The following is a 16,941-nucleotide window of genomic DNA, read 5'->3' on the forward strand; positions in this document are numbered from 1 at the left end:
CGGCGACCAGGTACTCCAGTGGCACCATGCTGACTATGACAAGCGCCGCATCATCGGAGATAGTCCTGAAAGTGCAGCTGACTCTGATTGCGGATGATCTGAGGATGACAAACCTAATGACGCTCATTAGAAGAAGACGTCGTTGCTGTTTAGGTCCCCGCGTGTTAAGCATAATTCTTGAGAGAGCTCTATCAAGAATCAGCTGCCTTTTTATGCACATATTCTAGGTGCTCGCGGAAAGTTAATCATGTGTCTAACATGACGCCAAGATACTTAATCGCCGTCTTTGACGCGATGGTGACGCTGCCTATCCTTATATTGGCAGTCTCTACTTTTTTGCGACTGCTTACTAGGACGACTTCCGTCTTGTGCGCCGTAACTCGTGCCCAGCTCCTGTCAACTAGCTTCGTATGCGATTGATACTTTCGCTGCACATATCCTCAGTATCTTTGAGCTCCTTTCCTATGGCTACGACAGCTACATCATCAGCAAAGCCAATGGTGTGCGCACCTGCTGGTAGTTCCAAGCGTAGTACGCCGTCGTACATGATATTCCATAGGAGAGGCCCCAGCACTGAGCCTTGGGGTACTCCAGCTGACACTTTATGAGTTTGGGGACCCTCACTCGTATTGTATACCAGTGTTCTTCCTCTGAAGTAGCTCTTTATTGTTTCTTTAAGATATTTAGGGATATTATATTGTGACACCGCATTCAGTATCATATCCCAACTAGCTGTGTTGAAGGCGTTCTTAACGTCAAGGGTCGCGATGATGCAGTATTGCTTCGTCCCGTGCCTCCATCTGGTGCCTTGGATGGCGGAAGTTGCCAGGCCAACAGCTTTTTCTAGAGCATCTGTTGTTGACCGGGCCTTCCGGAATCCAAATTGGTTAGGTGACAGTCCTCCGGCGCTAGCAATAGAAGTCTCCAGTCTAGAGCAGATCATTTTCTCAAACACCTTTCCTATGGTGTCTAATAGGCAGATCAGTCTGTATGAAGATGGCTCGTCTGGTGGTTTGCCAGCCTTGGGTAGCAATACCAGGTTCTGGGTCTTCCATTTTGCAGGGAACGTCTCTTATATTAAGCATTCGTTGAATAATTCGGCGAACGTACTAGGATGCAAGGCGAGGGCTAGCTTTAGCGCACGATTTGGGAGTTCTAGGATTTCTTCGTCTGTAACTAAAACAATTTGAGTGCTCGTTGAGCCCTGATTTGCGGACTCGGACTCCGGGGCATGAATGGAGCTTAATCTTTCTAGAAAGAGCGTTTCCACAATCGATTTAAGCTCCAGACGATCCGTCGGCTGCACCTGTATACCTGCGTATAGTCTTTTAACTACTGTCTTATATGTCCTGCCCCAAGGGTCATATTCGGCTGAGTCGCACAACTCTAGAAAGCATTATCTTTTGCTTGCCCGAATGGCCTTCTTCAACTGTCATCTAGCTGCCTGGTAAGCTAATTGTTTTTCGAAAAACGTAGACCTACCCCGAGCCCGTTGATAGCTTCTTCTCGCCTGGATGCATTTGCGTCGAATGTCACCTATTTGTGCATTCCACCAATACGTAGGCTCTTGTTGTCGCGTGAACTGCTTGCGGCGTAACATGCTGTTATTGCAGGCACTCTGTATTTGGGCCACCATTTGGCATGCTCTGGCCTCAGCATTACCACTAACCAGAGAACACATAGACTAGACATCTAGAACAAATTTTTTCAACGACGAAAAAATGCGCTGAGGAGACTACGCAACTTCGTATTTGCTCGGCTCAGTCTCTTGAGGCTCAAGCAGTGAAAATATTGCACGACAAAATCAGTGTGCTGCAAGCGCTCAAACGAAATGGTGCCATTCTTATATGAAGCACGGCTATGCGCTATTTGTCCTGTCTGAATATTATGAATGTGTCTCCCGAGGAAGAGGTCGTGTTTCAGCAGGACAATGACCCCCAGTACAAAGCGAAAATCGTCAAGAATTAACTCGATTATCAAAAAATGTTTATAATGAAGTGGCCTACTCAAAGTACAGACCTGAACCCCATTAAAAATTTAGGGACATTGGTTAATAAAAGGCTCTCAATGTAAGATACACCACCGACTGGGATGAAGGGGTTTTAGTGTCGGATCCAACCGAAGTTGAGCGAAATTTCGCATGCCTCTTTTGGAAAAATGGTGGAGAGTATGCTCAAGCGCATTGCTAGTGTGATTAAAGCTATAGATCTTTGGAGAAAATATTAAATATTTTAAAAAAGTTTAAAACGAGAAAAAGTGGATACATAACTCTTTTTATGTATCCATCTGAAAAACTTAAATTTAGTATCAAAAATCGAAACAAATGATTTTACCATCTTATTTAAATATATCAAATGAATCTAATTCCAAAATTTCAGACATATTCATGAAATTTTTATTTTTTTACAGGCGTTTTAAAGTCGACTTGGCCAACATGTTTCCATCCGTGCTCGCCACTGTATTTTCAGTACAAATTCAAATAAATACATATGATACACAAAATTTATTTGTATGTTCATACATATGTACTTTAATCACTTTTTATTCATTAAAACAAACAGGTATCCAATCATTTTATTGTTATTATGTGTCTGCGCCCATAACCTATTGAAAAATATAATATTCTTTATTATTTGTCCAGACCAGCCAATAATAAGAAGACACTGTTTGTTTTATTTCATAAACCGCACGCACTCGTTGTCGCAACGCAACTGACTTGCAGAGCAAAGTATAAGCGCCAACCCAAAAGACAAAGATTTTTAGAAACATAGAACATAGAATCGTCTAGCTGCACACGCACTTTAATGTTATATTAACGACCCCAATTCTCGCGTCCTCAATTGAATCATTTTGCATATCATAAATTTCAACCATCATGCTTTTGACGGTCTCCAATTTATGATTTTTTCGGGTAAAACGGGTTGAGCGGCGTAACCCGCACCCGCCCGCACCCAACTCGAAACTCGATTTTTCAGCCCATACCCACGGGTAAACGCGGGTGCCCAGGGTTACCCGATAAAAACACGGCCCGTGCCCAACTCTACTTGGAATATTTCAACGACGCAATGGCTGTAGCCCGAGAGGCTGCAGTGACCTTGGGAGAATCGATAGACCCATATTCAGGAAGTGAATATGGATATGAGTTTCTGTAAAGATCAGCAAAAGAATAAGTTGATTGACAAAAATCTGCAAATAGATCAGAGGGATCCTGGTCATTGCAAGTTGTTTCACCATCAAGGACAAATGAGGACGGCAAACCAGAAGATGTACGCTTCAAGTTTACAAATGAGTAAAATTGTTTAAGATATCGGTCAAACTGACGTTTGCAACGTATATACATACATTCTCTTATCAACTAGAATTTAAAAGTTTGAAATTTGACTTGGCTATGGTATATTTATTTTGGAAGCAGAAAGGAGTTGATCCACGGCATTAATGATGGAATCATGATTAATGAACACAAGATCTAGTATACGACTCAGATGATTAGACATAGAGTTTATCTGAAACATAGACAGGTGAACAAAAAGAGATTGGTCAATTATCGGAATAAAGTAATTTGCATTACAAGTTATCTATCATTTACATACTCATAAATTTCTTTAATACAAGCTATATGTTGAGTATAAACTTGTATCACTAACCAGTAAAGTAGTGTAAAGCGTTTTGCACACTTTTTTCGGGAGTTATCTCTCAGACCACTTCGTATTAGCTCGGCACTTCACATTTTGGTTCGGGCTACGAAGATATACGAAAGCACAATCATTTCGCTTCATGCGCTCGACGGAGATGGTAAAATATTGAACAAAAGAACCCATTATGCTCTCTCTCTCTCTCTGCTCTTTGCTCTCTCAAATATTGAAATCACGAAAATTCAAATTTCATCGCGTTAGACTCCCGTTTCTTCCCTTCTGAAAGCGTTGGCGCGCATTATGAAAATATTTTCGTGTCGAGCATGCACACACACACTGTCCCTTGCTACATGTACTATGAGCATTTGTATGCCTGTGTGTGAAGCTCGGGCTGCCTGTAGCAATTTTGAAGCCCATCATTGCATTTGGTCGTTCTTGTGAAAAGCTCACATACATATGTATGTATGTATGTATATACATTTGATTGTGTGTACGCATGGAATGCGCTGCTCACATTTATGGGATATCACATGTAGAAGCATTTGTATGACTGTGCGTGTGTGTATGTTTTTGTTTGTATGCATGGGAGATGAACATTGGCGTGTGCCTCCCTCAACTTAGAATGGTGTGAACGATTTTGGGTTATATTTAAATAGCTTATATTTAAATAGCTGACTAACAAGTGCATTTTCCGAGTAACTCATACACATATACATATGTGTGAGGTATAGTGACTGGTGGGTAACTCGCGCTTATCTTTAAGCACCTGATTCCATTTCAATGATTGTGGGTTTGCCTGTCAGAATGCATTTTTAAAGAAATGTAGTAGCTGATTAAGCTCAGTGGGCAAAATGGGATACGATTTTCGATCCCTAGCACCCGTTCATGTATGTACATATACAGGTACATGCAAGTAAAAAAAACTTATAACAAGTATTGGGAAATGCACTTGTTAGTCAGCTATTTAAATATAAGTTAGTCAAATTGTAACGGTAAATTTGTCGTCGGTCGGCTATCTGGTCTGCACACACACAATTCCATTGCCCTTCGTATTTTTATACTCATTCACGAAAGTGAATACGTATATTGGTTTTGTGCAATGTCCGTCTTGCTGTCCGTCCGTCTGTCCGTATGAACACAATCTATTTCGTCGCTATTGAAGCTAGAGACTTGAAATTTGGAACACACACTCGTGTATATCTCCGATTTATAGTGTTAAAATTGCATTTTCCCGATCCGCCGTGGCAAATCGGAAAATGCATTTTCCGATATACCAGAAATCATGCTAGTTGAAGAGCTAGAAAGCTGAAATTTGGTATGTAGGTCCGCGCGGACCACTTAAGATCACGAGCTATGGCAGATATACCTCCGCCCATTGGCGGCGTGGCAAATCTGTTAAAACTGTATCTCCTATACTTGTAAACCTAGAATGCTGACATTTTGCACGCCAGCTAATTCTGTAAAGTCAAAAGACAATTTATAAGTCTACGCCCATTAGGGGCGTGGCAAATCGGACCTGATGATATAGTGATTTTTTAAATTCTGCTATATTTTGGACACTATTGATGCCAGAGACCTCAAATTTTGCTTTGTCGGATATATGTCCGCCCGCAGGGGGCGTGGCAAACCGCAAAAGTTTATATCTCCTAAGGTATAATACCTAGAAGCTTCAAATTTAGAGAGTTAAGTTATAAGTAACTTCCTTTATCGATGACCCAAAAATAATTTATACGCCTCTTTAGGGGCGTGGCATACAAAAATACCCTGTAATTTTCACATTTTTTGAGGGTAAGCATTCAAACTTTGCAGTTAGTGTACCGTTATCAAGTTCTAAGAACTGACCAAAAATGAGGTGTCTGCGCCCAGTAGGGGCAAATCGGAAAAACTTGTATATTCTACAGTATTAGAGCGAAACTTTACTATATTGTTGATGGGATGTGAATGAGTATTCCGCACGCCCGACTGCAACGTTCTTACTTGTTCTATTTTTTTTCTCTGCAAACTGCGACGCATCGAAGCCCTTCATATACTCGGGCTCAAGATTTATTTATTCTTTGTCGCTCAATACAATAATGTGCGTCTAATTCATATACGATCGCACTCACACACTCATATAATGTTGGCCTCGGTGCCACACATCTCAATATGAGCATTGTTGATGATGTATGTGTGGATGTGTTTCTTGTGTAAGCAGAAGAAAGCAATGAATTATTAAGATATCAGTTCCTAGAAAAGTTCAGGGGATCTTGTAGTTGAGGAATCTCGACTAAAGCTTTTCTATTTGTTTAGGGTGCTGAAACAAGTAGATTTGAAAAATGCATTTAATATCCTAGCAATCACGGCAAAATCTGTATACTTCACACTCTAGAAGTTAATAAGGTTTTCGCGACTGCATATATGTATGTATGTATACAATAGTCCACTTAAGATATTATGAACTATTCATTCATATACATAATATCTATAAATAACTATTGAATATGGGGAGGCCGAAAATTTATTTATACAAATTAACGGATTATGTAACATTTATAGTTAGCAACCAACACACAGCAGAAAACAAGCGTTAGCAAATATGTAAAATTATTTAAGATATCATTTGCCTCTTTTTATTTATTATTAGCGGCGGGGCAACCATCGTTTACTAAAAACACATACATACATTTATTTTTTCTTACAATTTACAATTGAAATGTTTGAGCAATTATTTATGAATAAACAACAACTAAATAAAAAAATTTCAAATAAAAATGCTTTTTACCGTTAAGAAGCTTATTTCGTTTAATAGCATAGCGATTAACACAAAAGTTATAAACACTGTTAGGTAAATAAAATACTCATAATATATTATACATTTTCTGTCAATAATGCTCTGAATATCGTCGCAGAACATAATTGCTTTCAACTATCTAAGCAGCATTGATCAATTTTGGCAGCCTATTAACGATGATTTAAGTACAAAATTGTTGCCTATATCAATAAGTTTTTGAACGCTGCACATAAAATAGCATTTTAATTCTTTATTTAAAGTTAACCTAATCTATCGTTTATGATAACCGTTAAAAAAGTTGTTTTTAAATCTAAAGTAAAAATAACAAATAGCATTAATTTTTATTTAACGATTATTTCATTCTAATACTTATTGTAAGTACTCAGTTTATAGTAATGCATATATATATGTGTGTGTACATCAAATCATATTCTATAGAAATACATTTTTTTAATTACACCCGTGCATTAAGACGAATAAGAGAAATTAATCTGAATTTTCTTAAATAAATATGGGGAATACAAGAAAAACTCTTTATGTAAGAATTTTTGATTTTTGTAAGATTTTTTTTTTTTATTTTTTTTATTTTTTATTTTTTTTATTTTTATTTTTTTATTTATTTATTTAATTTTTTTTTTTTTTTAATTCTAAATAGACCTTATACAATATGAATGAATGAAAGTTTAAAGAGCTGGCTACAGTGACATCGCACATATTAATATAAATTTAATATGATATATATAATTCAATCCAATTCAAATAACTACAAATAATCTTACCTCGTCAATAAAGATAAAATGAAGTCTATACAATTGGTAAAAAAAATTTTTTAAATGATATAGGTGCTTGTGCCTAAAACCCAATAATATAGACAAAAGAACATACTACGGGTGTTGCAAAGGGGACATTGTCTCAGAAATGGTTTGAGTCGCATGATAGCGCCTAAAAAAATTGCTTAGCAGGTGTTGGTCTAGCTCAAAGGCTGATGAGTACTTTGAAGTATCTGGGATTAGTTGAGTTGTAATGGAAGATGATGATGCTTTCAGATCATTGCTGACATCATGCTATTGTGGATGTTGTCCAATTTGTTGCTGCTGCTGTAAATGTGGTGGTAAAACATTACTAGACTGATTAGCTGGTAAGCTCATGTTGCTTATAGTTTGCGTAGGTGGAGGAACAACAAGCTGTGAAGGCTGGCTATGATGATAAGTATTTCCGCTAACAGATGGCTGTTGTATCATGTGATGTTGTAAATTTAATTTGGGTCCATCTTCCGCTTTTTCTTCCTCTCGACGCTTCAAGCATGCAGCTTTCGGATTTAAGTTTCGTTCTCGAACTTGTTGTTCTAAAGTCATAATAACTTCCACGGCCATATTAAGAATACCCAGCTTAGTTTGAGGTTTGTCAGATTTTAGGTGTGTCATACACATGCGTCCCAATTCTTTCAAAGCCTCATTAATATCACGTATACGAATGCGTTCACGAGCATTGTTTGCCTGACGCCGTTCTTTTTCACGAATAGCTTTGACAGCTGGCTCCGCGTCATCATCATCGTCCGCTGAGGAACAATATCTACGAGGTCTCTTTGAACCTTTTGTACCTTGAGACAGCTGCTGCAGCTGTGTTGCATTTGAAGACTCAATAGAGCTCGTAGGCTTTGTGTCGGACATTTCCAGATTCGATATACTAGAAGTTGTTGATACACCTGTGTGTGTGATATTACTGATTCCTAATTGCTCTTTACGTTTTTTAGTTGGTTTTGAGGATGCCGATATTGATGCCGAGACACTTCGTTCCATTTTTATATTATTTGTTAAGCTAGAAGCTCCAATTGTTTGAATCGCGTTTGCACCAGCTGCAGGCGTGCTCAATGAAATAACTTCATGCGTCAGGGTATTTGACGAATTAGGTACTAGTGCGCCATTCCCAGCAGAGCTACCGCTGCCAACTAGATGGGATGAAGGTGAATTGGCCACAAAGGAAGATAATGTTTCTGTATTGTCTATTGAATTTAAAGTATTAACATTTGTTAACAGTTCCGGTTCGCAGTGGTTCCGAAGAACATTGAGAGCATCATCCAAGCGCTCTTCCATTCGAGCGCCTTGAAAAACAGATGCCATGGTATGTAAGCTAGTTACCGGTAGAATATCGCTTGAATAATTTGAAGCGCCACTACCATTTAAAACATTATGATTCCATACGGCGTTTCCAGAAACTGTCCCATCCCCAACTCCAGACTGTGTTAATGGTGGGGGTGAATTAACAGGTGTTGATGGGTTCGAACTGAAACTGCTTATACTCTGGTCAGCTGCTGCAGCTGACATGTATATCTGCTGTCGTAATGACGCTGCCGCCGAATTAGTAGCTCCAGATACTTTCGTATTTATTCCGCCAAAGCCATCAGTATTTTGAATTGCAGGACTAAGCTGTGGTTGATTATGATGGGAATGTGCGTGAGGTAGCGGGGTATGGTTTAAGGAATGGTGGGTTATTTGCCCAGCAGAAGACAAGGATGTATGTTGCACTGCTGTCTGATTGTGTTGTGGCGAATTGTACACTGCTGGCGACAGAACTGTCGGCTGCCCAATATTTGGTAAAGAACCCGAGCCACCACGAAACGAACTCATTGGAGGAAGAGATGTCGATGCCGGACTGTGCATACCAATCTGACCACTTTCACCTCCTATGTGCATGCCAACATTCGTACTATTTGTTAAACCCTCAGCATTATGAACTTGTTGGTGTTCCATTGAATGTGAAGATATGGGTGCGTTGGTCTGATATGTCGTTTGACTCATATAATTAGTACTGTTATGCATTTGTGATTGGTACCATCCAGCGCTACTAGTTGCCCCGGAATCAAAATACTGATCAACCGTCGTTGTGTTGGCAAATCTATTATTGCTCCCGTTGGTATCGTGAATAGAATTAAAATCACTAGGGTATATTCCGTTTTCAACAGCAAGACTCCCATATGGTGAGTGATAGCCCCCTCCCCGTTCAGATACGACTGTTCCTGGGGGTTGCTTATTTGCTATTTTGTTGAAACAATTTTGAAACACCTCATACAAGTGCATCGGTTCATCATCGCTGGTCGCCATTCTTTCTTATGTATTAAAAAACCTGTAAGGAAAAAATTATTACAGTTAGTATTTTAGATAAACTATAAGTCTATTGTTATACCCTGAACCCATTGAAAATGGGAAATTTGGGTATAATGGTTTCGTGAAAAGTATGTACAAGGGAGAAGGAATCATCGCAGACCCCAGAAAGTATATATACTCCTGATCAGGACGACAAAAAAGACGGTTAAGCACGGAGGAGGCGGCATAATGGTTTGGGACTGCTTTTCATGGCATGGTTTTGTATTGCACCATCGACCATTTTCATAATGGACAGATTCCTGTAAAAGGAACTATTGAGTAGTGTTATGCTACCATATGCCCACGACAACATACCTCTAAAATAGAAATTCCAACAGGATAACGATCCTAAATAGGACTCCCCAGTAGTTAAGGATTGGTGTCATGAAAATATAATTGAAGTTTATGAGTGGCTAAGTCAGTCTCCAGATCTCAAACCAATTGAGAACCTTTGGGGACACCTGAAAAGGCGAATTTCCAAGACTACCTGCTTCAATTACACCCAATTATTGGAAAATACTCAGGAGGAATGGAGCACTATTCCTATGGAAAGGTGTAGAATGTTAATATTCTCTATGCCCCAAAGAATTAGCAAAGTCATTGCGAATAAGGGCGGATATACAGGGTATTAACCATACTTATCTAAATATATTCTAAATATTCTAAAATATTTCAGAATTTTTCATTTTTTTTTTTAATTTATCTGGGCACACCTATTAATCTGGCCAGCAACATTTTGAGTTTTTTATGAAGTATGCCAAAATTTTGCTAAAAATTATTATTTTTTAAACTTGTTTTTTGTTGTTGTTATTCTATGATGTGTCTATTTTTTAATAAGTTGAATTTTTAAGTTTCATGAAAAAATAGAGACGTTATTCCTATTTAAAAAAAAAAAAATCACATTTTCTAACTAATAAAAATGACCATTTATTATGGTTACCCGAGACTTCTCGATCGAGCGTCACGCCGCTACTCACTACGCCACCTCACTTTAGGAAGCTGCGGTAGCAAAACTGAAATAGATTCACTGCTGCAGCGCCATCTAGCAGAACGAATTCAAACTAACTGCTGATGTGATTCGTATACGTATACGAAAACTGTTGTAGCTGTTGCCCGCGCGTTTGTAATTGGCCAAACATTTTATTATTTGTTAACGTAGATTGACTTAAGGGAATTTAATGAAACGTTCAGCATATGATCTACAAATTCTATTGAATATTTGAGAAATTTACAAAAATGAAAAATCATTCACAATTACCTATACTGGCATCTGACTGAACTTGAATGTTTTTATTCGATAAAAAAACTTAACGGGATGATTTATACAATTTTAAAGGCAAACTCGACATCTGCGCTGTATTTAAAAAAAAATTCAAATCTCTAGCTCATATATCTTCTGAAATCGACGCGTTCAAGCATACGGACAGACAGACAGGGCCAAATCAACTCAGCTCGTCGCCCTGATCAAGAATATATATTCTTTGTTGGGTCTGCCACGCCTCCTTCTGCCTGTTACATACATTTCAACAAAACCATTTTACCCCGATTTCCCATTTTCAAAGGGTTCAGGATATAAAAATAAGAAATATAATAAGAGTTATTAAAATCCAAGGATATTTGAACAAGGGCATCAGACCTTCAATGGTAACAAAGGCAACGTACTGCAAATGAATTTCAGTTGATTCATATTAATATGTTTAAAAAGCACAATGTCCTATAAATCTTTATGACTCTAGCTGCTACACATAAAAAATTACCATTGCACAATCCTGTTACAGGATGCTGAACATGTTGACACTGCAAATAAGTGTCTTTCACTCACACAATAAAAAACACTCAGACAGAAACCTTTTTGTCGCGTCTGGCTTAGCTCGCTCGGGCTCTGAGCAAGACAGTTATTTCTGTTTTCATTTTGCTCAAGTCAAACACTGATCGTTTGCTTTAGTTAAATGAAGCAAATTGTCTTTTGCGTATGTATGGGTATCACACGCGATTTTTGTGTTCTTTTTGTATGTATGTATGCATGTATTTACATGCACACGAAGGCAAAGATAATTTCTGTTGAGTTTTTTAGTCAAACTGTCTTTTGCTGAGAGTCTTTGTGTGAGCGAGAATCATATTAGTCTTTACGCGACACTCATTTAAGAGCGTCACACGAATGCGTCTTTGCAATGCGTCTGACCGAAACAGATTCTAAAGAAAATAAAGAGTGTCGCTCAGAGCGAGATCGTGACTGCACAAGCTTTTCGGTTATGATACGAAGCAGAGCATAAACGAAAAAATGATCAACTTTCATTTGCGAGCTCTGATTTATATATATATATTTTTTCAAATTGCAATTTAAAACCATAATTTCATTAATCATGGCCAATTCGTCAATTCTAGCCTGATTTTTGCTCAGCAACGGTGCTCAACGCGCAATAAAAGTACCGTACAATTTTTTTTGACGTTACTCGCTTTTCGTTTCGTTTTGTCTACTCTGCTCAAAACGTAAGAAGTAAAGTAAAACAGAATACTTGGCGACTTTGAGTACCATTCGTTTCGATTTGTAGCAATGCCTGCGATGCTCAAACACTTGCAAATATCAGTATATTTAGAAGACGACCGCAAGCAAGTATACCCATGCAGGCCTCTAGTAGTTATTGAAGCCTGAGTTAAAATAACCAGCGTTTGTTTCTTGTGTATGCAGAAGATAACGGTTCTTCGAAGGATTCAGGGAATCTTGCAGTTGTGCAATCTCGACTAGAGCATTTTTATTGTATTGGGATGTACATACATGGGAAATTTTTAGTGAATTTCTTCAAAGTGGAATAGCAATCAACAGCGATATATAATACGATTTGTGTTCGCATTCACATTATGAAATTTAATATAAATCATATTTGGCAATAAAGAAATTATTATATTTTTTTTTATTATTTATTGATTCACGCAAATGTGTTCGCATTCACATTATGAAATTTAATATAAATCTTATTTGGCAATAAAGAAATTATTTTATTTTTTATATTATTTATTGATTCACACAAAAAATGGTTTTGTGTTAGTAGGTGGAGTCTTCCCTTGCTATTTCAATGAGCTGACAATGCTATTACAGGCTATCGAAGCTACAGAAAATCGCTGAGAACGTATAGATCTAAAATGCAATACAAAAACATTTTTAGGGCGAACAAATCCAATACAGTGAAATCCGGTTATAACGAATCCGCTTAAATTCGATGTCTTGGTTGGGCTCTGGGTATAGCGACATAAAATCGTCGCTCCCTTGAGTGTCGCTATAACCGGACTCCACTACATTTCCAAATTTTTATGTATTTTCTTTTCCATCAAATAACGTGGTATACATGTATATACTTCTCAAATTTCAAGAGACGAACAAACAAATCTGGCTATATATAATAGGAATTATGGATATATGCAGTCTGTCACGTCTCTTGCTGACATTAATAACATACAAATTCAAGAAACAATTATACTCTAAATTTATATTTTAAATGGGTTCAGGGTATAACAGCAACGCAACAGGCGGCTATAGAAAACTTTATTTCAAAGCTCCGATTAAATATATGTATTTAATTTGAGAAAACAATATTAAACCAAGATACACAGACAAATAAATAGACATCGAATATTCGAATTTAAAAGCAGGCAATATAATTGAATTTACGACTCTAAAAAAGGTCAAATTTTTATATATATATATATTTTTTTTTAAATTGGACCTATTTAAGAATCGAAAAGTCAATTATATTTGAAATATATATATAATATGCTATTGCTTTCAAATCAGGATTCTTTTGGTGCTTACCAAATTCGACTTAAATAAATAATACTAATATTATTATATTTGTATCTTTGAAATTAAGGACTTCATGTTTGAAATCTTGAGCACATCACATTCATAAATACAAATAAATTTGTATCTATCACTGACTATCTCATTTTCTTGTATTAGGATTTTAAGGTTCGATTTACCGAATATTGTATATTACATCAAAGATTGGATTTTAACATTCTGTTATAATAGTTTTAATAATATAATTATAATGTTATAATAGCAAACACATGTGTTTAGCTATTTACCACAATCAAAATACTTTTTGTTTTTATTCTTTGTAGTTGATTTAAAACGTAGAGAATGTAATTTTGCCGGTTTGAAAGCATAGCAAAAAACAAGAGGGTGCGTTTTGCTGATGCTTTATTATGGGTGGCTTTGATAATTAAAAAAGTGTGAAATCTTGCCCTAATTAACGTTCATTTAAACGTAAGAATCTCCAAAAACGCATCGAAGTATATAGGGTAACAATATAATAGTTCCAATCAAATCTTATAACTATAAATATATACCTATTTTACATTTTTTTAAAATTATGCTAGTATTGTGTATTGAATATATATTAATTTTTCTATTTTTGTCGTACTGAATTAATATTTGTATTAAGGTAAAGGAAAATAAATGTCTGGATAACTGGATACTCACTTGAACAAAATTTAAATATTTTCTTAGAGTTTAATTCGTTGCTGGTGTTGAATATTTTTTTACACTTTTTTCACAACTATTTTACTTTTGTAATTATAAAAAGGTGTAGATCAGAATTGTATTTCTTTTGACCACGAACACACAAACTTTATATGTATGTATGTATGTTATGATTTACACAAAACTAAGTTTTGTCGAATGGTTACTAAGAGTAATATTCTTTTAATTTACACATGGCAAAACATTTCAAAAAGCACATTTAAAGCATTTACAGTTTGAACAACGTTTACTTTTTTTTATAGATTCAAAACATTTCTAATTTTAGTATTCTGCTTGCTTTGTTCGTGCTACCATCGGGAACGCCATCTTTGTTCTCTTCGTGCGTCATTCACAGTGTTGTATGCTATGAGTTTCGATATATAATACTACACTTCGATTATTATTATTATTATTATTATTAGTATTATTATTATTATTTATTTTTTTTATTTATTTTTATTTTTATTTTTTTCAATGAACTATATCTTTATTATGGATTTAATCACTAACCAGATAACACCTATGTGTTATGAACAAAATATGAAAAATTACCTAACGTCTATATCTCTGAGCCAAAAAAGAAAACGCAGTAGATCCTATAATACCTAAATATTAACGTTCACACCATTCTAAGATGAAGTAGGCATATGCCAATGTTCAACAAACACACACACACACACTTGTAAAGGCATACAGGCCTACAAATGCTTCTACAAGGTATATCCCATAATTGTGATCGTCGCATCCCATGCGTACACACAATCAAATGTATACATGTATATACAGTGGCTCACAGCTTATTTCGTGCAGCGGTATAGTACAATTTGAAAGCCGCATTCCCTCTAAACCAGTAAAGATATTAAAAAAATTTAAATGGAGTCTTAGTCAGAGCTTGCAAATGAGAGTTGAGCGTTTTTTCGTTTATTCTCTTTCTCGCATCATAACCAACAAAAATTGTGCAGACACGTCTCTCTCTGAGCGTCACTCTCTGTTTTCTTTAGCATCTGTTTCGCTCAGACGCAATGCGATAACTCATTCGTGTGACGCTCTCACATGAGTGTCGCGTAAAACTAACACGATTTTCCCTCACACAAAGCCTCTCAGCAAAAAACACACACAAATAAAATTAAGATGATATATAGAGCCTATTTATATTTATAACTCACTGCGAAATACTTTCCTTGAAAATTACACCCACACAGCACAATAATATAAAATATCCCAACTATTAGGAACTGTTTTCGAGTTCAGAAAGGTCGGCTGGCGAAGCAAAAATTTGACCACAAAATAAAAAACCAATAAATTAATATGAAGTTACGTAAATATAGACTGAGTGAATTTAGATTTTAAGAATGCAAATAATAATGCTAATATAATATAATAAATTATAATTTTTATCAATTTAAATAAAAAATTCTATTTAAAAAAAAAATTTGAACACAAAACATAAATAAATAATTGTATATAGATAAACAAATATGTAGTTATGTAAGTATAGACTGAATGAACTTAGATTTTAAGAATGTAGCTAATATGACATAATAAATTGTAATTAATATAAATTTAAATAAAAAAAAATACTACGTTGCTGAATCGTTTCTTTATTTCCATTAGTAACCAACCATCAAGCCATATTATATAGTGGGAAATGGGTTGAGAGTATATTGTGTTTTAATGCACGCGCATTACTAACCCATAAGCGATTTTGAAATTCTATGATGCGTTTCCATAAGGCTGCGGAATTTCTGCATTGCAATATGTAAAAAGTATACGTTTGGGTAATGGAGAACCGAAAGAAACTTCGTCACATCATTACATTCTGGATTACAAAACTTAATTATTTTATGCACCCGGCAATTTACTTTCTATTACTTTCTGTAATAGAGCTTGTAATCGGTTTTTTTCATGCACACAGGCGAGAAGTAAACCATGAGTAATAGCCATTTCTGCCACTGGGTGGGCAGTTACGTAAATATAGAGTGACAGAGAGAATTCAATAAAGAATAGCAAATACTCATACATAATAATAGAATGAATCGATTTCATTCGAGCGCTCGCAGCCTTCTTATCTTCTTATATTGTTCTAGCCAACAAATATCGAACCGAGCAAGTACGAAGCTAGTGGTACATTTGAGGCAAATGTTCGGCCATGATAAAACTTTGCTCTTGATGTCTTGTTAGCATAGCTCGCAAATAACTGTTAACACTTTTTCGTTGTCTGCAAATAAGTGTCTTTCACTGACACAGTCAAAACAACTCAGACAGAAACTGTTTTTGTCGCGTCTGGCTTAGCTCGCTCGCACTCTGAGGGAGACAGTTATTTTTGTTTTCGTTTCCTCAAGTCAAACACTGATCGTTTGCTTGAGTTAAATGAAGCAAACTGTCAGTTGCGGTTGTATGGGTAATCACGCGCGATTGTTGCGTTCTTTTTGTATGTATGTATGCGTGTATTTACATGCACACGAAGGCAAAAACAATTTCTGCTGAGCTTTTTAGTCAAAGTGTTTTTTGCTGAGAGTCTTTGTGTGAGGAAAGATCGTGTTAGTCTTTACGCGACACTCATGTGAGAGCGTCACACGAATGAGTCATTGCATTGCGTCTGAGCGAAACAGATTCCAAAGAAAACAAAGAGTGACGCTCAGAGCGAGTCGTGTCTGCACAATTCTTTTGGTTATGATGCGAAGCAGAGCATAAACGAAAAAACGATCAACTCTCATTTGCAAGCTCTGCTTGTTAGTGGTAGAATACTATTAGTGTAAACACCAATTCTTATGCAGATTCATAGCGATAATTATGTCTTTTTCCAATGTTTCAATGTGAATGTCAATTTTTTCGATAAGTTTCATTAGTTATTCTCACCAAACAAAAATTCAGTTG

At 36.3% G+C, this 16,941-nt stretch overlaps 1 protein-coding gene across 1 annotated transcript; it reads right to left on the minus strand.

Moving 5' to 3' along the window:
• Nucleotides 1-6,395: 6,395 nt before the first annotated feature.
• LOC6578199 (protein daughterless) lies at nucleotides 6,396-14,415 on the minus strand. The gene is made up of 2 exons (XM_002004080.4): nucleotides 14,026-14,415; nucleotides 6,396-9,525 (listed from the first exon to the last, which is right to left on the minus strand). Exon 2 carries the CDS (start codon nucleotides 9,501-9,503, stop codon nucleotides 7,467-7,469), a length of 2,037 nt encoding a protein of 678 aa, XP_002004116.1. The 5' UTR covers nucleotides 9,504-9,525; nucleotides 14,026-14,415; the 3' UTR covers nucleotides 6,396-7,466.
• Between the last annotated feature and the right edge of the window lie 2,526 nt (nucleotides 14,416-16,941).

This window comes from Drosophila mojavensis, unplaced genomic scaffold, assembly GCF_018153725.1.
Source record: "Drosophila mojavensis isolate 15081-1352.22 unplaced genomic scaffold, ASM1815372v1 contig_108, whole genome shotgun sequence".
NCBI lineage: Eukaryota > Metazoa > Arthropoda > Insecta > Diptera > Drosophilidae > Drosophila > Drosophila mojavensis.